The sequence below is a fragment of the Salvelinus fontinalis genome, chromosome 10 (assembly GCF_029448725.1).
Source record: "Salvelinus fontinalis isolate EN_2023a chromosome 10, ASM2944872v1, whole genome shotgun sequence".
Taxonomy (NCBI): Eukaryota; Metazoa; Chordata; class Actinopteri; order Salmoniformes; family Salmonidae; genus Salvelinus; species Salvelinus fontinalis.
The window spans coordinates 15419895-15445988 of record NC_074674.1 but is presented as its reverse complement, the minus strand read 5'-3'; the positions used below and the strand labels follow the sequence as shown (position 1 = coordinate 15445988).

General features: G+C 42.5%; 1 protein-coding gene across 2 annotated transcripts in view; it reads left to right on the top strand.

Annotated features, from left to right (window-relative positions):
• LOC129863685 (zinc finger FYVE domain-containing protein 16-like) overlaps nt 1-19274 on the top strand; it is a 45220-nt gene extending 25946 nt beyond the window's left edge. The window contains exons 6-16 of one of the 2 annotated variants that reach the window (XM_055935842.1): nt 523-626; nt 2346-2700; nt 2984-3139; nt 6244-6468; nt 7770-7852; nt 8389-8493; nt 13652-13802; nt 14354-14597; nt 14697-14802; nt 15007-15183; nt 15432-19274. In XM_055935842.1, coding sequence (XP_055791817.1) covers nt 523-626; nt 2346-2700; nt 2984-3139; nt 6244-6468; nt 7770-7852; nt 8389-8493; nt 13652-13802; nt 14354-14597; nt 14697-14802; nt 15007-15183; nt 15432-15590 — 1865 coding nt within the window. In that variant the 3' untranslated portion in view covers nt 15591-19274. Of the gene's footprint in view, nt 1-486; nt 627-2345; nt 2701-2983; nt 3140-6243; nt 6469-7769; nt 7853-8388; nt 8494-13651; nt 13803-14353; nt 14598-14696; nt 14803-15006; nt 15184-15431 lie in introns of both variants that reach the window. The other variant, XM_055935841.1, reaches the window with a different exon arrangement.
• The last annotated feature ends 6820 nt before the right edge of the window (nt 19275-26094 follow it).

The following is a 26094-nucleotide window of genomic DNA, read 5'->3' as shown; positions in this document are numbered from 1 at the left end:
ATTTCCTGTTTTATTTTCCCTTGTTTCTCATTTGTATTCAGTGTTTCCCCTAGCATTTTGCCATGGCTTACGCTGTCTTATGCTGTCTGAGTGACTCCAACATTATAACAAAATCAATGGGGGCCCCATGCCATGACATTTTTGGAATTTTAGATTCTCCCAGACTAAGTATTTATTTTGGTGGTTGTTAGTTCTCAAAGATCTTATTTAAAAAAGATATACCTCCGTTATCTTTTCGACATACTTTATATTTGGTTTCATTTAACGCTGACAACATTTTACCATCCCTAAAATGATTTCCTCCCAAAAATCGTATCATATATATTTTTCTATCATAGTTTTGGGGGGTGGCTGCAATGACTTAGCAGCGGCGGCTAAATTAATATAGGGAAACACTGGTATAAATTTAGCACTCTAAACAACACTTTAAATAGGGAAATGGGGAAAATGACAGAAGTCCCTGTCCCTGTGTGGTGGATGTGTCAGGTTGTCCTCGTGAGCAGAAGCGTGTGTGGTTTGCAGATGGCATCTTGCCCAACGGAGAGGTGGCCGACACCACCAGGCTATCTGTGACCGGCAGGAGGAGTTCCCAGGAGTCCAGCCCTGTCGCACCAGACGCCCCTACGGTAAGAGGGACTCTATATAGACACACACACACACACACACACACACACACACACACACACACACACACACACACACACGGTAAGAGGCACCTACTCTTTCAAGGGTTTTTCTTTATTTTTTTTATTATTTTCTACATTGTAGAATAATAGTGAAGACATAAACTATGCAATAACACATAGGGAATCATGTAGTAACCAAAAAAGTGTTAAACAAATTAAAATATATTTTATATTTGAGATTCTTCAAAGTAGCCACCCTTTGCCTTGATGACAGCTGTGCACACTCTTGGCATTCTCTCAACCAGCTTCACCTGAAATGATTTTCCAACAGGCTTGAAGGAGTTCATACATATGCTGAGCACTTGTTGGCTGCTTTTCCTTCACTCTGCGGTCCAACTTATCCCAAACCATCTCAATTGGGTTGAGTTCGGTCGATTGTGAAGGCCAGGTCATCTGATAGAGCACTCAATCACTCTCCTTCTTGGTCAAATAGCCCTTACACAGCCTGGAGGTGTGTTGCGTCATTGTCCTGTTGAAAAACAAATGATAGTCCCACTAAGCGCCAACCAGATGGGAGGGCATATCGCTGCAGAATGCTGTGGTAGCTATGCTGGTTAAGTGTGCCTTGTATTCTGAATAAATCACAGACAGTGTCACCAGTAACACACCCCCACACCATCACATCTCCACCTCCATGCTTCACGGTGGGAACCACGCATGCGGAGATCATTCGTTCACCTACTCTGAGTCTCACAAAGAAACTGCGGTTGGAACCAAAAATCTCAAATTTGTACTTATCAGACCAAAGGACAAATTTCCATCGGTCTAAAGTCCATTGCTCATGTTTCTTGACCCAAGCAAGTCTCTTCTTCTTATTGTTGTCCTTTAGTAGTGGTTTCTTTGCAGCAATTTGACCACGAAGGCCTGATTCATGCAGTTTCCTCAACAGTTGACGTTGAGATGTCTTTTACTTGAACTCTGTGACACATTTATTTGGGCTGCAATTTCTGAGGCTGGTAACTTTAATGAACTTATCCTCTGCAGCAGAGGTAACTCTGGGTCGTCCTTTCCTGTGGCGGTCCTCATGAGAGCCAGTTTCATCATAGTGCTTGGATGGTTTTTGCGACTGCACTTGAAGAAACTAAAAAGTTCTTAACATTTTCTGGATTGACTTACCTTCATGTCTTAAAGTAATGATGGACTGTCGTTTCTCTTTGCTTATTTGAGCTGTTCTTGCCATAATATGGACTTGGTCTTTTACCAAGTAGGGCTATCTTCTGTATACCACCCCTACCTTGTCACAACACAACTGATTGGCTCAAACGCATTAAGAAAGAAATTCCACAAATTAACTTTGAAATGCATTCCAGGTGACTACCTCATGAAGCTGGTTGTGAGAATGCCAAGAGTGTATAAAGCTGTCAAGGCAAAAGGTGGCTACTTTGAAGAATCTCAAATATAAAATATATTTTGATTTGTTTAACACTTTTTTTTGGTTACAACATGATACCATATGTGTTATTTCATAGATTTGATGTCTTCACTATTATTCTACAAAAATAATAAAAAACCCTGGAATGAGTAGGTGTGTCCAAACTTTTGACTGGTACTGTACACACACACACACACACACACACACACATTGTAAATCCCTAGACGCACACGTTTATTTATTTCCTCTTTCATCACATCCATTTCTCATCCCTCCGTCTCCTCCAGGCTGGCAGCAGAGTATCCCCTGGCTTTGCAGCGGTGTCTGAGAGTGGTATGTCGGCCCCTGAGGTCCCAGCAAAAGTGGAGGTTGTGCGGCCCCCAGTGTCGGGGCCCTGGGACTACAGCCTGCTGTGTGGGCTAGGGAGCTGCGTAGAGAGGAGCCCCAGTCTGCTCCCAGAGGATGACGAGGGCCTGCCACCTCTACTCATCACCACCGGAGAAGAGGAGGGGGGAGGAGATCTATTGGTGGAGGAGCGACCTGCCCCCTGCCAGATCCTGCTCCTATTGGAGGAGGGAGGCCCGCGACCTTTAACCTTTGTCCTCAACGCCAACCTGCTGGTCAATGTCAAACTAGTCAGCTGTAAGTAGAACACCCATCTCTAACCTCCTGTAAAGTGGCTTCCTCACCTCTCCCTTCCTTCGTCTGCACTGATCTGAAAAGATTGGACTGTTGAAAGCAATATGGTTGATTCCTACTGGGTACATTCCCTGTCCACTTTCTTCAGATCAGTTCTGATGATGGGAAGGTGAAAAAGAGAGGGTGTTACCTTTGAGTTTTGAAATCGAACTCAAACCTCCTTATTCCTAGTCCCAGTCCCAAACTAATATGTTTCGTCACTGTGTGTCTCTCTACTCTCCTGTAGACTGCAGTAGGAAGTGCTGGTGTCTGGGCTCCAGTGGTCTACAGACAGTAGGGCAGAGGGAGGTAGTGTTCATCCTGGAGTGTCTGCCTGAGGAGAGATCTCTGCCCAAAGACCTGTTCACGCTGTACCTCTCCATCTACCAGGACGCACAGCGGGGTAGATACACACACACACCCTGTTCCTCTCCATCTACCAGGACGCACAGCGGGGTAGATACACACACACACACACACACACACACATAGCCTGTACCTCTCCATCTACCAGGACGCACAGCGGGGTAAATACACACACACACACACACACACACACCCTGTTCCTCTCCATCTACCAGGACGCACAGCGGGGTAGATACACACACACACACACACACACACACACACACACACACACACACACACACACACAGCCTGTTCCTCTCCATCTACCAGGACTCACAGAGGTAGGCAGAAACGGAAACACACACACACACACAGACAGACCTGCACACATTTTACATGCCATTCACGCAATTTTAGGTCCATGTACGCTGGTACGAAAGACGACCCTGTGGTTTCTGACTCAGACGTCTGCAATTGGAGCTGAGCCAATCTGAGGACTTGGCTGAGGAGAAGGATTCTCTAGCTCTCTGCTCCGGCCAGCCCTCAATTTGATTTTGATGCGATATGAAAGTAGAGGACTGTATGTTTCTAGAACTGTACCGCAATTGAGAATCGATTCACGTTTAGATGGAGTATTTGGCTGTTTTGGTTTCCAGAGCGAAGGCACCTTTTTAACAGAACATGTAAGGTCCTTGGACTAGAAGGAGTAACGTTAGGCTCCATTAGTCCATTATTGGGTTACATTACCCCTACATTTTATGTGAAAGTGTCATTGAAGCCACCAGCAATATCCTTTGGATCAAACATAAGACTTCTGTGTTAGCTACATTGTTTGTAATCATTTAAGACTCTAGGGGCTCTATTTTAACAAACCTAACGAAATGGTTAATCTAAGCGCAGGCGGTAGCACTATAGGTTCAGGGGTGTGTCAGAAATATTTTGGCTATTTTCACTATCACAATTATCGCCGCACTTGCTGACGTTGCCGCGAAAGCGCTGGGTTTTGATGATTAAACAAGTTGCGGGTGTGTCGAGGCTTGGCCCCTCACTGGCCAATATTTCGCTCCATGGCAAAATAATATGGCTGCTACAAGTTGTGTATTTACAATATTTTATGTAGTGCCTTGGAATCAACTCCAATTCCAATGTTAGTCTGTTATAGTTTGTATAAAGGGCTTACAGAAATGAAGTGACAATGTAGACCTATCCTTGCTAAATACGTTAACTTGAACCCATTTGCAGTCCACATTGTTCTAAGTAAATGCGTGGCTTCAATAGCATTCACACTGAAATAGGGTCTAGGCCTACTGTCATTTGCATTATGGCTGAGCAGGGACATTCCAAACATTGTCAATAAGCAATATTAAATTCAATATTGATAAGGCCTTAAAAGAGAACAAATGATTTGATTCAAATTCTACACAAAACGAAACAACTTGTTTTAAATAGGCTATGACACACTAACAGGCACCATCATTTCTCCACGTGGGCATGTAATATTAAAACCACGCAGACTATGGAGGGTTTTACACACATCCAAACTTTTTCACAGTAGCGGGACAAAATTCAATATAAAGAGAGGGAGAATGTCCGCTCACCGTTATACTGATCCCTAATAGGCCGATATTTTATTAACATAATCGGAACCATTTTACAGATCACATTCACACATCTCCAGACGTTGCATTGCAAGCGTGCAACGGGCGTGGTCCCAATAATACCAGGAAGGGGAATCATTCTAATACATGTGGTTGTAATAAAATTCAAACGAAAAACAAGCAATCATTTTATTCGATTTTTTGCGACAACAATAAATAAATGTCCTATGTAATGATATCATAAAATCAGCAGGATATGACAGACAATCATTGCTGTTGAACCAGCCTTCGTTATAGTAGGCCTAAGGGAGGGCTTTGGTTTTGATGAAACGGAAAACAAATACAGGTTAAAGATCACTTCTAAATACGAGGTTCACCGTATTCACCGAGGTTGTCATCGCTCGTTTCATGATGGGCATGGACACAGCCTACATCATGGACGTTATTTTACGCAGGTCCAGAACGGGACCTGCATGGCTAAAATAATGTGGACCTGCCTACAATGCATAGATAAAAAGGGAATGTCAGCTCGCTCTTTTACTCCTCTCAAACTTGATATTTTAATAAAGCTTTGGTGATTTAAGATTTATTTCCAATTGGATTCAGGAGCCAAAACCTGTATCGACAGTCTTGACTACTTCGGGATTGCATTGGCAGACAAAAGAAAAAGCCTTCATTGAGAGGAGGGAGGCTATGCTTGGTTTTTAAGAAAATAAAACGCAATGGGAAGTTTTTTTAAATGTTTCTAAATACGACGTATACAGGCACCAAAAGCCCATTAGGCTACTCTTGCTCCATGCGCATATGGGCAGTGTGAGTCGTTATGGCTGGATAGGCTGCGTTCCGTTTGTCAAAATTCCTGCCATAACTAACTGCGTTACCGCTAAAGCCAGCTTTTGGTTGGTTTTAAATATCCTTATCAGCGGTGCCTGAAATTTGATCTTGTTTTTAAGGACACGCCTAAAATATTTCCACCCCGCCCATCTGAGCGCAAGCGAGTTGATATAAGACGGGAAAATTGCCGAACCTGGCGTTAAGGGCTGTAAAATGCCAGTGCGCTAGTTTTTACATGATGAAATTGCTAACTAACGTGTTTTTGACACTCTCACCGCCTTAACGCCAGCCAAAAATAGAGCCCTATGTTTCAGGAAATCGCAGTTACCGGTTCCTCAAAAATACAAAATGCTCCAGCTTCCTGATGGTGGAAGTTGACTGACCCCCTTGTGTGCCCCCCCCCATCCCCCCCCCCCCCCCTACCCAACCTAAGGCCTACTCAACCATCTTATCAGAAAATCCTAGGGGGAGCTCTGATTGTACATTTAAACACATTTCTAGTTATCTACTGAATAGCAACCAGTTAAGTACCCATAAGTCTATAGCCTACCATTTCTACTGAGGCGGTCTTCTGCCAACATCATTATTAGGCTAAAAAAGGTGAATTTGCCTATGATTTGAGCAGTGTGGGTGTTGCATAGCGTGTCGTCGTGGGGGCCGGGGGTGCTGCCACTGCGCTGAAATGGTACTCTGCACACACTGACCTCTGTCTCTCCCCCTCCCTTAGGAAAGTTTGTGGAGGAGCTGGGCAACGTGGCGTTCACAGGTAGTTTCCTGGGTAGTAAGGAGCACGGCGGGGTGCTGTTCTTCTCCCCTACCTTTCAGGCCCTGGAGGGCCTCTGTCTGCCTCCACAGCCCTTCCTCTGTGGCCTGCTCATCCAGAGGCTGGAGGTGCCCTGGGCCAAGGTCTTCCCCCTTAGACTGCTGCTACGGCTGGGAGCAGAACACAGTGGTGAGAACCCAACCGTTACTAGCCTTGTCTAGGTGCAGTGGTAATAAATGCATGGTAAATCGTTTCAGGCTTTACACTTTGACTGGTTTTCAAAGAGGGTAGGTAGCATAAACATATGGATTTGCATCAATATCTGCATCAGAAGTCCCAATGCAAAATTACAACACTGTTCTATTTTTCGAGTTATTACATAAAACCAATTACAATGCCAAAGTCATGCCGGAAAATGTTTTTGCAGGGTGTGACATCATATGGATGACCCTGCAAGCCAGCATATTCCATATAATGTAAACGCCAACAGAAATAACTTAAAATGTAGAACTTAAAATGAAACCAAATCAATTTGCACTCATGACTACCGGTTTCAATGTAATTTTTTGCCAATTTACGAACAAATACTCAATGAATTTATTGTTACAAATCAGCTTGCACGTTTGCTAGCCAACTAGCCTGCTAACGTTAGCCATAGTAGCCTGCTAACATGAGCCCTACCAGCCGGCTAATGTTACGTTAGCACTGCATGAGTCAGCCAGTTGCTATCAACACCAAACTTACAGCTACATTAAAGTAAACCAAAGTTTTGGAAATACATAGTGCCATCTAACCAGGTATCAAATAATGTTACCGGTATAAGCAGTTATCTAAAGTAGAGCGAGCGGAGACTTACTGATTGACGGCTGAGTTAGCTACCAAAGAAGAGCCAAGGAGAGAGGTGCTTCAGGGGGAGAGGCCGTTTCACTAGCCGAGGGAGAGTCCGTTAATCCAATTGTGATATAGTGAGGTAAATCCAAAGTAGATCAATTCCAGAGTCAATAATCCAGAGGCGGCGTTGGGCACAGGAGACGAGGGGAAGAGGCAACAATAAGATGGCGATCGGAGGAAGGCTCCAAGCAGATGGAAATGATCACAACAGGACAGTCAGTCAGCTACTGTAGCACCCTAGTACTAAGCCCAGGTTGAAAAACTCTGGTAGCCCACTTCACAGAGATCATGCGGCCCCCACGTGTGGGGAATCTACAATTAAGTTACTAAGCCTTTGACTACATTGTTACTTTGAGTAAAAATGTACACTTCCTACCCTTTTTAAATCAGTTTTTCTGATGTTTCAAACTTTTGAAATTGGCCAATGCCTAGATATGTGCTGTAGCCTGTAGGCTATTAAGATCCTCTTACTTTGAATCTACTTTACAAACGTGGCCATAGTTTACAGTAATGACCCAATGAAATGATTGCAACAAGTGTTTAGACGGATGTCGAGCCTGGTTCTAGTGACCTTTGACCCTCTGTGGGTTGTGTTGCAGTGTACCCCAGTACGCTGGTCAGCGTCCGCTTCAGAGAGACTGTGTTCAGAGAGACCGGACACACCATCATGAACCTGCTGGCTGTAAGTACACACACACACAAGTTATTTTATTGTACATTTCAGAGTATCTTTTTTTCTTTTTGCAATTTGATCAATCAAAACGTTGAATATAACAATTCACATCAAACCGAAGCTAAGCAGTAAAAGTAGGTCTCCAGCCCTGATTTAAAGCAGAGTTGAGAGATATCTCCCTGATCCTCTGTGATGATCACTGAGCCAGCATATGCTGTGCAGTGCTGCTGAGTTCAGCTGAGGGCCAGCCGACAGAGGACCGAGATGACACGCATAGAACTAGATCAGGACTCCTGTGGGAGAGACACTGCAGTAGTTTGTTTTCCTACCAACTGTTCACTGCTGGGAGAGAGGAGCCTGTGAGGGCAGGTCTGACTGGGTTATCATACACTGTCTGTTACAGCTCTGAAACCTCTAAGATACTGTGTGTGTTAGTCTTTGCAAAAAGGATTGTCTACGAGGCATGTCATATGTCTGAGAGAATGTAGTAGGTCACATGCTGTTAATGCCCTCAAGTAAGTTCTGTGTTGCGTTTTTGTTTCCAGGACCTGAGGAACTACCAGTACAGTCTGCCTGCCGTGGAGGGCCTGAGGATCCACATGGAGATGGGCCACAGCTACATAGACATTCCCAAGAGTAGCTTTACTGAGGTAAGACAGAGCATTGCAGGACTTTTGAGTTTGTTGGTATGTGTCTATTTTGTTTCTATCTGGTTTGAAGGACAAGTTAAAGTTTCAACTTTATTGTCCAAGAGGGTACATCAAGTCAATACAAATATGCCGTGCCTTCAGAAAGTATTCATACCCCTTGATTTATTCCACATTTTGACGTTGCAGCCTGAATTCAAAATGGATTAAATGCATATATTTGTCTCACCCATCTACACACAATACCCCATAATGACAAAATTAAAACCTATTTTTAGAAATGTTTGCGCATTTTTGGAAAATGAAAAACGGAAATATCTCATTTACATAAGCATCTACACCCCTGAGTCAATACTTTGTAGAAGCACCTTTGGCAGCGATTACAGCTGCCAAGTCTCTAAGAGCTTTCCACACCTGGATTGTGCAACATTTGCCCATTTATTATTTTCAAAATTCTTCAAGCGCTGTCAATTGGTTGTTGATCATTGCTATACAACATTTTTCAGGTCTTGCCATAGATTTTCAAGTAGATTTAAGTCAAAACTGTAACTCGGCCACTCAGGAACACTCACGGTCTTCTAGGTAAGCAACTCCAGTGTAGATTTGGCCTTGTATTTTAGGTTATTGTCCTGCTGAAAGGTACAAGCATACCCATAACATGATGCAGCCACCACTATGCGTGAAAATATGGAGCGTGGTACTCAGTAATGTGTTTTATTGGATTTGCCCCCCAACATAACACTTTGTACTCAGGACACATTTTTTACAGTACTAATTTAATACCTTGTTGCAAACAGGATGCTTGTTTTGGAATATTTTTTTTATTCTGTACATGCTTCCTTTTCACTCTGTCAATTAGGTTAGTATTGTGGAGTAACCACAATGTTGTTGATACATCCTCAGTTTTCTCCTATCACAGCCATTCAACTCTGTAATTATTTTAAAGTCATCATTGGCCTCATGGTGAAATCCCTGAGTGGTTTCCTTCCTCTCCAGCAACTGAGTTGCCTGGATGCCTGTATCTTTGTAGTGACTGAGTGTATTGATACACCATCCAAAGTTTAATAGCTTCACCATGCTCAAAGGGATATTCAATGTCAGATTTTTTTATTTTGACCAATCTAGCAATAGGTGCCATTCTTTGCGAGGCATTTAAAACCCTTCCTGGTCTTTGTGGTTGAATGTGTGTTTAAAATGTACTACTCGACTGAGGGACCTTACAAATAATTGTATGTGTGGGTTAGAGGTCGACCGATTATGATTTTTCAACGCCGATACCGATTATTGGAGGACCAAAAAAAGCCGATACTGATTAATCGGTCGTTTTTTTAAATTGTTTTTTTATTTGTAATAATGACAATTACAACAATACTGAATGAACACTTATTTTAACTTAATATAATACATCAATAAAATCAATTTAGCCTCAAATAAATAATGAGACAACAAAGTGTTGGAGAAGAAAGTAAAAGTGCAATATGTGCCATGTAAGAAAGCTAACATTTAAGTTCCTTGCTCAGAACATGAGAACATATGAAAGCTGGTGGTTCCTTTTAACATGAGTCTTCTTCATGAGTCTTTTAGATTGTAGTTATTATTGGAATTATAGGACTATTTCTCTCTATGATTTGTATTTCCTATACCTTTGACTATTGGATGTTCTTATAGGCACTTTAGTATTGCCAGTGTAACAGTATAGCTTCTGTCCCTCTCCTCGCTCCTACCTGGGCTCGAACCAGGAACACAACGACAACAGCCACCCTTGAAGCAGCGTTACCCATGCAGAGCAAGGGGAACAACTACTCCAAGTCTCAGAGCGAGTGACGTTTGAAACGCTATTAGCGCGCACCCCGCTAACTAGCTAGCCATTTCACATCGGTTACACCAGCCTAATCTCGGGAGTTGATAGGCTTGAAGTCATAAACAGCTCAATGCTTGAAGCACAGCGAAGAGCTGCTGGCAAACGCACGAAAGTGCTGTTTGAATGAATGCTTACAGAGTCTGCTGCTGCCTACCACCGCTCAGTCAGACTGCTCTATCAGATCATAGACTCAATTATAACATAACACACAGAAATACGAGCCTTAGGTCATTAATATGGTCGAATCCGGAAACTATCATCTCGAAAACAAAACGTTTATTCTTTCAGTGAAATACGGAACCGGTACGTATTTTATCGAACGGGTGGCATCCATAAGTCTAAATATTCCTGTTACATTGCACAACCTTCAATGTTATGTCATAATTACGTAGAATTCTGGCAAATTAGTTCGTAACGAGCCAGGCGGCCCAAAATGTTGCATGTACCCTGACACTGCGTGCAATGAACGCAAGAGAAGTGACACAATTTCGCCTGCTAACCTGGATTTCTTTTAGCTAAATATGCAGGTTTAAAAATATATACTTGTGTATTGATTTTAAGAAAGGCATTGATGTTTATGGTTAGGTACACGTTGGAGCAATAACAGTCCTGTTTCGCGAATGCGCACCGCATCGATTATATGCAACGCAGGACACGCTAGATAAACTAGTAATATCATCAACCATGTGTAGTTAACTAGTGATTGATTGATTGTTTTTTATAAGATAAGTTTAATGCAAGCTAGCAACTTACCTTGGCTTCTTACTGCATTTGCGTAACAGGCAGGCTTCTCGTGGAGTGCAATGTAAAGCAGGTGGTTAGAGCGTTGGACTAGTTAACCGTAAGGTTGCAAGATTGAATCCCCGAGCTGACAAGGTAAAAATCTGTCGTTCTGCCCCTGAACAAGGCAGTTAACCCACCGTTCCTAGGCCGTCATTGAAAATAAGAATGTGTTCTTAAAGATACACTTCTCCTTAATGCAACCGCTGTGTCAGATTTCAAAAAAGTTTTACAGCGAAAGCACACCATGGAATAATCTGAGTACAGCGCTCAGACACCAAAACAAGCCATACAGATACCCGCCATGTTGTGGAGTCAACAGAAGTCAGAAATAGCATTATAAATATTCACTTACCTTTGATGATCTTCATCGGAATGCACCCCCAGGAATCCCAGTTCCACAATAAATGTTTGTTTTGTTCGATAAAGTCCATCATTTATGTCCAAATATCTCTTGTTTTTGTTCACGCCATTAGTTCACACATCCAAAGGTGCAGGCTCTAGGTCCAGACAAAGTCAAAAAAGTTATATTACAGTTTGTAGAAACATGTCAAACGATGTATATAATCAATCTTTCGAATTTTTTTGTCATAAATCTTCAATAATATTCCAACCGGACAATTCCTTTGTCTTTAGAAAGGAAAAGGAACAGAGCTAGCTCTCACGGGCGCACGCATGATTTAGCTCATGGCATTCTGCCAGAAACCTGATTGAAACAGCTCTTATTCTCTCCCCCTTCACAGTAGAAGCCTGAAACAACATTCTAAAGACTGTTGACATCTAGTGGAAGCCTTAGGAAGTGCAATCGGACCAAATTTACACTGTATATTGGGTAGGCAAAGACTTGAAAACCTACAAACCTCAGATTTCCCACTTCCTGGTTGGATTTTTGCCTCAGGTTTTTGCCTGCCATATGAGTTCTGTTATACTCACAGACATCATTCAAACAGTTTTAGAAACTGGATAGAAAACACTCTGAAATCTACTAATTATATGCATATTCTAGCTTTTGGGCCTGAGTAGCAGGCAGTTTACTCTGGGCACGTTATTCATCCAAGCTAATCAATGCTGCCCCTCAGTCCCAAATAAGTTAACTGACTTGCCTAGTTAAATAAAGGTGTAAAAAAAAAACGGCCAAATCGGTGTCCAAAAATACCGACTTCCGATTGTTATGAAAAGTTGAAATCGGCCCTAATTAATCGGCCATTCCGATTAATCGGTCGACCTCTAGTGTGGGTACAGAGAAGAGGTGTTGCACACAGTGCGAGTCCATGCAATTTATTATGTGATTTGTTACTCAAATTGTTACTCCTGAACTTATTTAGACTTGCCATAACAAAGGGGTTGAATATTTATTGACTTTTCTAATTAATCATTTAAAAAAATACATCGAAAAATATAATTCCACTTTGACATTATTGTATGTAGGCCAGTGACAAAAACATCTCAATGTAATCCACTTTAAATTCAGGCTACAAAAGGTCAATGGGTGTGAATACTTCCTGAAGGCCTATGATCGACGACAGCAGCACAAGTAAAGCAAGCCAAAGTTTCCTGATAACTAAAGTGCAGTGTGCATTCTTAGTTCATCTCTTCAACAACATATCAACAATGTGCTGACGAAAACATCAACATCCCCTTAATCATCAACAACATATGACCATCGTCATCCTCAACGTCATCATCCCTAGCCTACCACCACCTCTTCCCTGTATTCAAAAAGGGCAATGGCCATTGGGGTGAAGGAGAGCTTGTACCTGTTAGTCTTAACAATTGGTTAATCTAAACCGGGAAACCTGGAACTCATGGGGTAGGGAGGGCACAGTGAGACAGGATGGGTTCTGCCTTCCTCACCGCTTGTCTGCTGGACTCCTGTGATCCTACCGCCCACTTTCACTATTCTAGTTAGTGTATTTTTAGCTTTTACACCAAGGTTGCAGTACCAGCAAATCAAAGAAAACGGTAAGACAGACTATGTACGACTTGTCTACCTGGACAAGTCAGGAAACTGACAGTTTCCCGAAACCAAAAAGGCATTGTTGGCCCTTTCACGACATGTCAGTGTTACTAAAAGTTCAATTTATTATCAGTCATTGTGCCAAGATACTTGTAGTTGTCTACAGTGTCTACCACCTGGCCCTTGACGATAGTGTTCTGAGGGGTAGGGGTTTGACGCCTGAAATCCATACACAACATATCTTTGGTTCTTGTCATATTCATTCGTAAGAATTCACTGTCACACCAAAATGAACAAAATCATTAACAACAGGGTCGTGGGCACTTTCATCAGCATGCAGGAGACTGTGACTATTAGTCGTCCGCAAACTTCAGGACCAGTAGCATTAGAGCTAACTAGCATGGTTATGCTATGCTAATATGCTAAGCCGGGTTGCTATATGCAATTTGCTTTGGATTATGAAATGACTACCTGAATTTAGGGGTGGGTGTATAAAACCCCACCAACTTGCCATTAGTAGGGTTGTGTTTCGATGCGAGTATAACTTTTTGTGTGTTTTCTAGATGCTGAAGGTGGTGAACGCATCTAACGAGCATGTGATCAGTGTGGGCGCTGGCTTCAGCTCGGAGGCTGATTCCCACCTGGTCTGTTTCCAGAACGACGAGGGCAACTACCAGAGCCAGGCCAACAGCCAGCCTGGCAAGACACGCACAGGTCAGTACTAAACCAGATTGCCCACTAGAGGTCAGAAGACTGTTTTTTGTTTTCAAAGAACAGGGTCGTATTTTTTTCTAATTTGTTTAGCCTTTATTTAACTAGGCAAGTCAGTTAAGAACAAATTCTTATTTACAATGACGGCCTACCCCGGCCAAACCCGGAAGACGCTGGGCCAATTGTGCACTGCCCTATGGGACTCCCAATCACGGCCGGATGTGATACAGCCTGGATTCGATCCAGGGACTGTGGTGACGCCTCTTGCACTGAGATGCAGTGCCTTAGACCGCTGCGACACTTGGGAGCCCGAATTCAAGAGGGACGCAAAATGTTTAGTTGTGGACAAGTTCAGGTAGTTCCTTCCTGTTTTAGTCCATTTTCTTCCTTTTGGTGTGTAATGAATACGACTCCGATAAGAAGCAGGTGTGTCATGACCTTAGATCCTATAGGTCGCAGGCCAGTGACTCGAGTCAGTGCCTCCATGTAACCTGAGTAGAACTGAACAGTTTATACACCTGCTGTGTTACTCAGTCTGTGACCTTATTGTCTAGTGACGGGGGCCAGCTTTGTGGTATTCAACGGTGCTTTGAAGGCGTCGTCGGGCTTCATCGCCAAGTCGAGCATCGTGGAGGACGGTCTGATGGTGCAGATCCCCCCAGAGACCATGGAGGCCCTGCGCGCCGCCCTGAGGGTGCAGACGGACTTCCACATCCCCTGTGGCAAGGCCGACGGAGGGGAGCTCCGGGACAACATCACCGTGCGCTGGGTCGACTGGCGTGCTCCCGTCAACGCTGGGTAAGGGTAATACACACATGCGCGCACGTGCATTTACACACACACACTGGTGATCTTCTCCCTGGTGCATGATTGGTTAATTAGTTTGTGTCCTTACAGTGTGACCAGCGGTGTGGACGGGAAACCTCTGGAGGGGGTCCACAGTGTGAGGATGCAGCAAGACACCGAGTTTGAGTCGGACGGGCGCACCATCAGGTGTACTGAGGTAGGAAACACACAGTTCATACGATACGCTACTTTTATTGTCCATTTGCATGGACATTAATTCGGGGTTAACAATGTATTACAATAACAGTTGACCTACATGTAAAGTCCAAGTTCTGTTCACCTTCTCGCACCATCACAGCTCTCTGAACCGTTCATTCTCACTTACACTGGTCTGTCTGACTCTGCCTGTCCCTCCCTCCAGGTGTTCTACGTGTTGAAGAATCCAGACGTGATCCTGTCTGCGGTGCTGCCGTCCTGCTGTGTGTTCCAGAGGGAGATGGCTGTGGCCAGCTGTAGTGCTCTGACCCCTCACCTCTCTGTCCTGTCAGCCAGCGGCATCAACTCCCTCGCCCTCCGAGTCTCCACACAAACAGACATGGTAAATAACATACTATAAAGGGTCAAGCAATACACTATGAAAGGGACTGGATGTATTGCCCTTTTTCTTACCAGGTACTTGCGGACAAATGTGTTTATGAAAATATCTATAATTTTATTGCTGTATAAATCAAATATTGTACTAGTCAGTGTTACTGTTCCATCTCTGAAACATAGTGTGACCTTATGCCCGTTGTACAGTACATTCCAGTCATACTATAACTCTGTCTGGGTTTGTGTGCGTCTCAGGTGGAGTACCAGGCGGGTTCGGGAGGCAGGCTCCTACCCCAGCGCTATATGAACGAGCTGGACAGCGCTCTGATCCCCGTCATCCACGGCGGCTTGGCCAGCGTGCCACAGACAGCCATGGACATGGAGTTTATCTTCTACATCACACACACCATTTAACACACAGACACACACACACACACACACACACACACAGTTAGTCTCACACATGGAAACACACAAACTTTTAAACACACACAGTACGTGCAAATACAAAACACGCACATAAACACGCAAGTTCATTTGCACACATGCAAACTTTTAGACATACGCAGCCTGGATGTCTTTGCACAGAGAAAAACGCTAGAGCTCAGAGGACCATGGACAAGCTGGCAGGACCTGAGGACACAAACAGCCATTAAGACATGGCTTGTGACCGGGCTGAGAAGACATGCCCAGCCAATCAGGCGTAGCTAACGACTGAACTAAAGACACATGCCGCCAATGGCAGGACATTCCCACATAATCTCCCACTGGAGGCCAGAGGTGTAGGCCTTTGTTCCTGGATGGACAGTGGGGAAACTGGAACACTGACGCGACTTTCTGTCTGAGAAACGTCACCAACGCTGCTTTAACACACAAGGCCAAACACTAAACAACAACCAAAAAAACAACCCAAACTATCCTGACACTGACTATTCTCAGCTCTTCCTGTTCTGCCTTCTTGGCTCCTTGCTGGTATCTGTCTGTCAGCCAGTCAAGGAGGACCTTGATGAATGTTTCCAACAAACAAAGATGTCTTCACTGTATATTTAGAATGACCACATGGTAAGAAATTATGAATTATAACGAAGTATGTTACTTGATTGACAGCTGTATACCACGCTTGAGAAGAGCAGCACGGGACTCTGTCGATGTGAAACGTTAATCGTCATTTGAGGATGTGAATGCTATTTTAGAATGAGGAAATGGCCTATGTGGCAATTCTGAAGTAGCTTCTCACAAGCCTGCCATTCTAGAATGACGTTTCAAACTTCCTCTCTCTTCAACAGTGGCAGACCAGACCAGTGGTATCTATGGATGTTATGTGGGAAGTTCCCTGACACAACTCACTGTCCCGTCTTGTCCAAATGTATAGAACGTATATGTCGCATATACAAATTATATTTAGATTTTTTTTTAAGCTTAAAGTACTATTTTTGGAACAGTTCCTTAAATGGACTCAAAGTTCATATTTTTGATAGGATGTTGGCTAGCTGAGTCACTTTCGCAGGTGTAGTACCGATAAATTCAGAGGAGCACAGAGAAAAATATGTGAAGAGTTTCCTTTAGTCCCCTTGATGTCAACTGAAATGTAACAAACCAGTGGGGTAAGTCCACCAAGTTGAACCAAATACTGCTGCAAAACATGAACATTTTGCAAAAATATAAATAAAAAGGCATTGATTCACTTTCCTCTTTGGAAAGATGAGACTCTCACGAACACGAGGGTGTTCTCCATTTTGCTCTACGTCCCCCACAAGCGTCTTGGGACTTGCCTGCAGTCGGTACAGACGAACTGCCAACTTCTGTCTGTAGCGTCCGAACCGTTTGGGACACACTAATATGACCCCTATGTGTAAAGGTGAGACTCACGACCACGCACATGTCAGTTGTTTTCCTCTAGGATGCCCACAGGCCTCGCAAGACTCTTCGGAAAGTACCCGGTACCGGTCAAAAAAATTGTATTCAGACCCCTTGACTTTTTCAACATTTTGTTTGGTTACAGCCTTATTTTGAAATTGATTCAATAAAAATTGTACCTCATCAATCTACGCAACACCTCATGACAAAGCGAAAACAGGTTTTTAGAAATAAACAGATACCTTATTTAAGTAAGTTTTCAGACCCTTTGCTATGAGGCTCGAAAATTGAGCTCAGGTGCATCCTGTTTCTATTGATCATCCTTGAGATGTTTCTACAACTTGATTTGAGTCCACCTGTGTTAAAGTCAATTGATTGAACATGATTTGGAAAGGCACACGCCTGTTTTTATAAGGTCCCACAGTTGACAGTGCATGTCAGAGCATAACCAAGCCATGAGGTCGAAGGAGTTGTCCGTAGAGCTCCGGGACAGGATTGTGTTGAGGCACAGACCTGGGGCAGGGTGCCAAAACATTTCTGCAGCATTGAAGGTCCCCAAACACACAGTGGCTTCAATCAGTCTTAAATGGAAGAAGTTTGGAACCACCAAGACTTTTCCTAGAACTGGCCGCCTCGCCAAACTCAGCAATCGGGGGAGAAGGGCCTTTGTCAGGGAGGTGACCAAGAGCCCGATGGTCACTCTGACAGAGCGCTAGAGTTATCTGTGGAGATTGGAGAACCTTCCAGAAAGACAACCATCTCTGCAGCACTCCACCAATCAGGTCTTTGTGGTAGAGTGGCCAGACGGAAGCAACTCCTCAGTAAAAGGCACATGACAGCCTGCTCGGAGTTTGCCACCTAAAGACTCTCAGAGCATGAGAAACAAGATTCTCTGGCCTGATGAAACCAAGACTGATCTCTTTGGCCTGAATGCCAAGGGTCACGTCTGGAGGAAACATGGCACCATCCCTACGGTGAAGCATGGTGGTGGCAGCATCATACTGTGGGGATGTTTTTTAGCGGCAGGGACTGGGAGACTAGTCCGGATCAAGGGAAAGGTGAACGGAGCAAATTACAGAAAGATTCTTGATGAAAACCTGCTCCAGTGTTCAGGACCTCAGACTGGGACGAAGGTTCACCTTCCAACAGAACAATGACCCTAAGCACACAGCCAAGACAACACAGGAGTGGCTTTGGGACAAGTCTCTGAATGTCCTTGAGTTGCCCAGACTTGAACCCGATCTAACATCTCTGAAGAGACCTGAAAATAGCTGTGCAGCAACGCTCCCCATCCAACCTGAGAGCTTGAGAGGATCTGCACACCTCCCCCACACACACACACATTGCGTCACCTCAATGCTTCCATATATGGTAGTGTTATATGTTCTAGGTCTCATGTCCTGTCCAGCAGTAACAGGATGTGCTGCATAAATTACGGATTTAAAGGTGGCTGATGTATCCTCACTTGCACATTGCTTAGCTTACCTGATAGTTTCTGTCCTCTGCGATTCTACATTTTCTATTGTGAGGACTGTGCCCTGTCTTGTTAATGTCAGTCACTTACAGAATCTTATGTACAGTATTTAGGCTCCAGACTTGGGAGAAATGTGTAGTTCACCTAAGAGAAGGATTTCATAAGAAAACGTTGCCATTAACCACCAGGTTAAGGTAATGTTTAATCTTCTAGTGGTTAAGATTTGGGTTTGGGTTAGGTAATCTGATCTGTGGTTAAGGGTAACTGCTGCTGTGACTCATGTATGTGCTACAAGCTGACTGTGAATCGGGGACTAGTCAACATATTTTGATTTTATATTCAACAACTGAGGTCTTTAAGTTCTTGTTAGGAGCTCCAACTGTTATCTAAAGTAAATGCTCCATTTATGTGAACATTCACATGAGAGATGGAGAGCGTGAGAATAGTTTTCAAGAAATGTACATAATGATAGGTTTTCTGTCATTTGTATCAGGAGTACATTTGTTTTCGTGGTAAATGTATTCTTCTCACTATTAGTGATTTAAGAAAACTTTCCAGTTCAAAAAATAATAATCCAATTCAGAAGTATATTTTTGCTTTAAAAAAAAAAACGTTCAAATGTATTGTTTTATGTAATTCACCCGTATTTATTCATTAACACCAGCTTTATTTGGTAAACCTGGTATCTGGGTCTCATTGAGCTCTTCAAACAATATTAATTTATAAATATTTCAACTTGACTAAATAAAATCATAGCTTTATGTAAATTGCTTTTGTATTTCTGATTTAGTGTTATTGACTGATGGACCACACCATGTAAAAAAACGACGTAATTAACAGCCAATTTTTTGGTTTTTTATTTGTGTCCCTGACAGTCTGTAACAAATCAGTCTGACAGTACATTCAAAGTATTTCAATTTGAAGGAAGTATGGTTTGAAGTGACTAAAACGCATCAGAAAGGTCTTCAGGCAATAATTGTGCATGTTCATCTGTGTAGAAAATATACTCATTGCTTTCTTTTTTTCCCCAAGTTTGATTTGGTGCTTGGTCTTATCCTCTCTGTTCTAACAAGACTCTTGAGCAGGGAAACCGTTCAAAAGTTAGATCCACATTCGTAAGAAAACAGAAATCGCTCTGTCACGACCGCATTTAGTGGATATCGGAGGTTACTCACGTAACAACGGTTCTATGAACCAAACGGCACATTTTTTTTCTCTCCAGAGTTTCTCTTGCGACCCCATTTTCAAATCAGGCGACCCTTAGTTTAGAAAACGCTGACTTATGAGTTTATAATGTAAATGTAGTTGAAACATTTTTGTAATTTATTTTTAAATGTATTTGCCAAATCTGATTGGATCATAGATGAAGACTTTTGTTAGTTTGTGTAGGCCCTCCCTAGTGGCACTAGTGACAGAAAGAGAACACCTGGTGATCTTTTAGTATTTGATTTAGGTTCTGTCAAGTCTCTTCTGTCCCTCATGGAGATATGATTTCTCTGGTGGTGTAACTGTGTGCGACTACACTGGCTCTTTTCCATTCTACAGTCAACGGACAAGGTAGGCTACGCACTCAACTTAAACGCCTAGTGTTAAGGAGTGATTTCAGTGCCAAAAGAAATTGAGTTTGAAATACGTTTTTTTATTTTTTTTTATTTAAAGTTTTATTAAGTTTCAATCAACCAACCAAACACATTCCACATTCACAGATGTGACAGACTTTAAAAAAATAAATAATATTAATAATAATTTTAAAAAAAAAGTTTTATATATACATACATACATATATACACATACATACATACATACATACATACACACACACACATACACACAAATAATAATTATAACAGCATTTTCAATATAGAACTTGCAGCAGCACTATCAAGGTTCTTATTAGCTATTTCCAGCCTTAGCTGATATGACGAGCCAATAATTAGTTTTTAGATTTTACAGCACCTTACACAACACGCATCTGCTCATCTCCCTGATCCCCCCCATTCACTCTGTCCAATTTGAAAAATAGTTGAGTAGTGGAGACCAGAGTCTATCAAACTTGGGCTGTCTCCTGTGGAGGTCATAAGTGAGCTTTTCAAGAGGGAGAAAGTCAACAATCTGGTCAATCCACATTTTAAATGTAGGAGAGGTACTAGAGGCCCACAATAGAAGAATACATTTCTTAGCAAAGTATGTAATGGTCATGAGCATATTTTCTCTGTCAGGATCAAGAACAAAGTCCTGCTGGGCATTAAGAAGATAGAGACACGGGGTCATTCAAACTGTACATCTAGTATTTTCTGTGCAGCAGTATGTATAGATTGCCAAAATCTGGCAATCTCTCTACAGGTCCAAAATACATGCATATAGGTTTCACTTTGAGGTACATCTTTTACAGTTAGGAGAAATGTCTGTTTTTATTTTATGGAGTCTCAAGGGAGTGTAATAAAATTGTAATTAGATTCTTTCATTTTTACATTAGTAGAGGAGCAGTATACCCTGTCGCAAACCTCCGCCCATAACTCATCACTGATAGTCAGACCAAGGTCCTTTTCCCAGATTATTTTCAAAGGAGTAAAGGAGGAGCCTCCTTTCTCAGAAAGGAGTCTATAGATATAAGATATTTTGCCTTTAATGGATTGTGCTGTGACAAGAAGGGTTTCAACTTCATTCAACTGAGTTCTAAACCTCCTCTTGGAAGTAAATGAGGAGATGGCATGTCTAATTTGAAGATATATATTTTAAAAAAATGGGATCTTGGCACATTGAATTCACTGCAGAGCTCTTGAAAGGATTTCAGTGTAGTGGTCTTCTGATGAAATAGGTCTGAAAAGGTCCTGATTCCTAGAGTATGCCAAAGATTAAAGTTGGCATCCCTCAGGGCTTTTGGCAAGTCTGGGTTGCCTACTATAGGCGAGTGAGAACATATTTGGGAGGAGATGCCCAGGTATTTCTTACAGTCCCTCCATGCTAGTAGGGTGCTGTAAATCACAAATGTTTTGGCTATGTTGCCCACTTCACTAAAGTTATTAATGAATATAGTTGAGCTTAGTGGCAATGAACCACAGGATTGGGCTCCTATCTGGATCCACGTTGACTCTTGTCTGTTTGTGATCCATGTTAGCATGTTGCGGATTTGGGCAGACCAGTAGTACAATTGAAGGGAGGGAAGGGCAAGACCACCCTTAGATTCAGGTTTCGATAGAGTGGAGAGCTTGATCCTAGGTTTTTTATTGCCCCATATAAATTTGGTGATGCTTTGGTTAATTGTTTTGAAAAAGGAAGCTGGGAGATAGCATGGGAGCATCTGAAATAAATAGTTCAGTCTAGGGAGGATGTTCATACGGATTACATTGATTCTTCCTACTAAGCTAATTGGGAGGGAGATCCAGGTTTGGAGGTTGTTCTTGATTCGATCCAGGAGTGGAAGATAATTCTCATTGAAAAGCCTATTCAGATCTGGTGTTATGAAGATCCCAATGTATTGAAACCCCTGTGTCTTCCATTGGAATGGGCATAGTGTCTTCATAGAACTGGTGAGTGTAATATTGAGAGGGCAGACAGTGGATTTGTTAAAATTAATCTTATAACCTGAAAACGTGCCATACTGAGGAATTGTGGGGGATCCATCTGGGCCTGGGGACTTGTTAGGTGGCATGGAGGTAATTGCCTCCAGGATCTCCTCAGGAGTGAAGGGGGAGTTGAGATCTTCTCGGTCGGTCTCTGATAGTTTAGGTAGCGAGATTCCTTCTAGGAAGGAGTGGAGTTCTGCCTCCGTGTGTTTGCTCTCAGAGGTATATAGTTTGCAGTAAAAATCATGAAAAGTTAAATTGATATTTTTTGGGTCATATGTGACCTTGTCCTCTGCTGTTCGGATAGCCATAATTGTACGCTCTGACTGCTCTTTTTTTAATTGATAAGCAAGCAATCTACTAGGCCTATTGCTATACTCATGGTATTTCTGTTTAGTAAAGAACACTTTTTTTTAAATCTCCCGAGTATAGTCCAAATTCAGTTTGGCTTTGGCTGCTTTAAATTGACTCCAGGGGGTGCTGTCTGGGGATTGTTTATGTACTTTTTCACAGCGTTCCAGCTCCCTCTCCATATCTAGCCTGTGTGCTTCCATTGCTTTTTTCTTAGAGGACGCATATGCAATTAGATGACCTCTTAGTGTGGCTTTAGCAGCGTCCCACATTGTGGCCGGAGAAACAGGAGAATCTTTGTTGTCTTGTGTGTAGTTGTCTATCCATGTAGTTACCAATGTATGGAATGCTTCGTTTGATAGCATGGAGGTGTTGAATTTCCAGCTCTTTTACCTCGGGGTGTTTTTGCAGAGGTCAAAGCGGAGGTGGACAAAGGCGTGATCTGAAAGTGCTATGGGTCCGATTGTACACGTGGCTGAATTTATGAAAGTCTTTGGGATAAAAATGTCATCTATACGGGAGTAGGTGTTATGGACATTAGAGTAGTATGTATAGTCCATAGACAAGCTATTAGTCTCTCTCCAGATATCTATCAGTTTGAAAGATGAGAAATACACCTGTCCCACCCAAGCTCTGCGGAGTTTGGCATGTTCAGCATCACAGAGGTGTGTCTCTTGCAATAGCGAGATGTCTGCTTTTTCCTTTTTTAGAGCACATAGTATCTTTTTCCGTTTTATTGCATGACCTAGACCATGGCAGTTCCATGTCAATAGATTTACGGTACTAGTCATCGTCATCGAACAGTAATGGAACTTTAGTGCAAGTCATCTCTGGGTAAAGGTGGATAGTAGTTACAGCTGCGTTCACATAAAAGGAAAATAAATGGTTTACATAAAATAACTATCTCTGAACACCCCAGCCGAGTTCCCAAACAACTCGACATATCCCGTTGGATCTATTACCTCCCCGCTGAGTCACATCAATTACGTAAAAAAAAGAAAGAAAGTGTTTTAGGATATTGAATTCGATGTTTTTTCCTTCCACAAATTGAATCATTGAATTCATAAATGTAACTTGTATTTCATGATTTGAAACGGAATTGAATGAATACTGCATTAAGTTTTAAAACTCAATTGAAATGTAATTGCATATTCAATATTTCAATATACATTTCAATATACATTGTACAAAACATTAGGAACACCTTCCCAATATTGAGTTGCACCCCCTTTTGCCCTCATAACAGCCCCAATTCGGCAGGTCATGGACTCAAAAGCATTCTACAGGGATGCTGGCCCATGTTGACTTCAATGCTTCCCGCAGTTGTGTCAAATGAACTGGATGTCCTTTGGCTGGTGAACCATTCTTGATACACACAGGAAACTGTTGAGCATGAAAAACCCAGCAGCGTTTCAGTTCTGTTCAACGCCACTTCAATCTGTTGTCTTGCGCATTCACCCTCTGAATGGCCACATACACATGTCTCAATTGCTCCAATGCTTAAAAATCCTTATTTAACATGTCTCCTCCTCTTCACCTTCAGATTGAAGTGGATTTAACAAGTGACATCAATAAGGGATCATAGACTGACCAGGTGAAAGCTATGTCATGAGAAGAGCAGGTCTACCTAATGTTTTATGCACTACGTTTGAATATATTAGATATTGCGTTCATTTCATGTGTAGGTCCATGTACGTTTTGTTATTTTGATTTACAAGTCAAAACGAAGAGTGGAAAACGGCTAGTTTTCATTTCTGAATTTGAAAATCAGAAATACACTTTCATTTATTGTGGCAATTGCACATGGAATAACGGAAAACAAATAACATTTATAAAAACTAATTTTTGTTTTGTTCATACCTGAAAGTACACTCCCCCTCATAGCATATTCACCTGGTTTAGGGGGTGTGTTTACAGACTAGATTGGCAGAACAAAGAAGGGATTAGACTGCGAGTGTGACCGGAAGATAAAAAATACTAATGTTAGCTAAGATGCAGAACTTATTATAAAGTTAGCATGCCAATAGAACAAACTCAACAACTGAATAAAGTTGGCTTGCACTAGCTGACTAGCTAGCACTACCTGGTTACTGGCTGTAGTCATGCGAGCTAGTGGAAGTAAATTAGCCCCTCAACCTGTTCCAAGATGAAGCTGCCTGGCCAGAGCTACCTGCTGCAGAAAGGTCCGATTTCTACATTTCGCCCACTGGTGTTCTGGTGGACCCTCTTACCCGGCACTTTAGGCACTGTGATGAGTTCTGTGCCCACTCACACAGGCCTGGCACCCCAGGAGGCTCTGGCATCAGGTGAAGAGTGTGGGCCTCTGGGTTATTTCTGAAAACATATATTCACAAGCATGTTGATCAGCACTATGCCCTATTAGAATAATGTCTATTAACATTTGTTTCACTGGTTGTAATACTTGAATCAACTAAAGATGCATAAATTCATGTTCTCCCACATATTACTGCAATGCCCTACTCAGTGGTCTCCCCTCACATCATCAACTGACTCCAACATGCACAAAAAGCTGATTCTCATCAACACCCACCTGTTACCCCATCATTCCTGTACTCCGCGATTTACACTGACTCGCCATGAAAGTGAGGATTGACATTTAAGTTCTGCTCCTCATGCACAAAGCTGAATAAAATTCAGCACCTGCCCACCTGTCAGAACTCAGGGTATTTCTTCAATATTCTAAACCTCCCACTGTTAGATCAACAATGACTCCACACATTCTATCCACTAAAAGCTTTTCAACCATACAACCATACTAAAACAGATCTTGTACTATTCCTACTTCCACCCACCCCTCCAACCTTTCTAGACCAACCAGATCGTAGACCAACTACACTATATAGACCTTAGAGACCAATTACGTTATTGATCCAGACAAATGTTTCATTTTCAAACTCCTCTGGGATTTGAACCTTGGTTTAAAAATAAAAGGACAAATATTTTCTCACACATCCTGAGCAGCAAAGAATTAGGGTCAATGTCTGTATTGAACACCAAACTTGAGTCATTAAAGACTTCCCTGATTAAAACCTGACGGAAAGCTTTGTTCGTTCACTTACCGGTAGTTACCTCACTAATAAAACCATGTGGATTGTTGCAGTTAAGTATGACTTCACACGAACTTCAGAGGATCTGTATCATCTGGGATGTGACTTATAATGAATGATTCATTTGTACTTGTTTTGATGTTTGTTTCATATTACTCATTCATACCACTTATTTAAAAGGCCAAGGAATTCCAAATCTGCTGGCTCAAGGTGCGAGCAAGAAGATCATTTCTGAAGAGCTACTGCCAGGATCTTTGGAAGCAGCAGACCTCTACCATCAGCACCTGGGAGCCTCAACCATTCCACAGGAAGTTTAACACCCTGTACTCAGACCTGGCAGCTTTGTTTGACAGTGCAGTCAATATGTTCCATTATAGGCCATATCAAGGTGCATTGTCACAGCTCAGTGATACACTAAATGGCCCAAAAATATGTGGACACCTGCTCGTCGAACATCTCATAACAAAATCATTAATATGAGGTTGCCCCCCCCCCCCCCCCCCCTTTGCTGCTGTAACAGTCTCCACTCTTCTGGGAAGGCTTTCCACTAGATGTTGGAACATTGCTGCGGGGACTTGCTTCCATTCAGCCATGAGTATTTG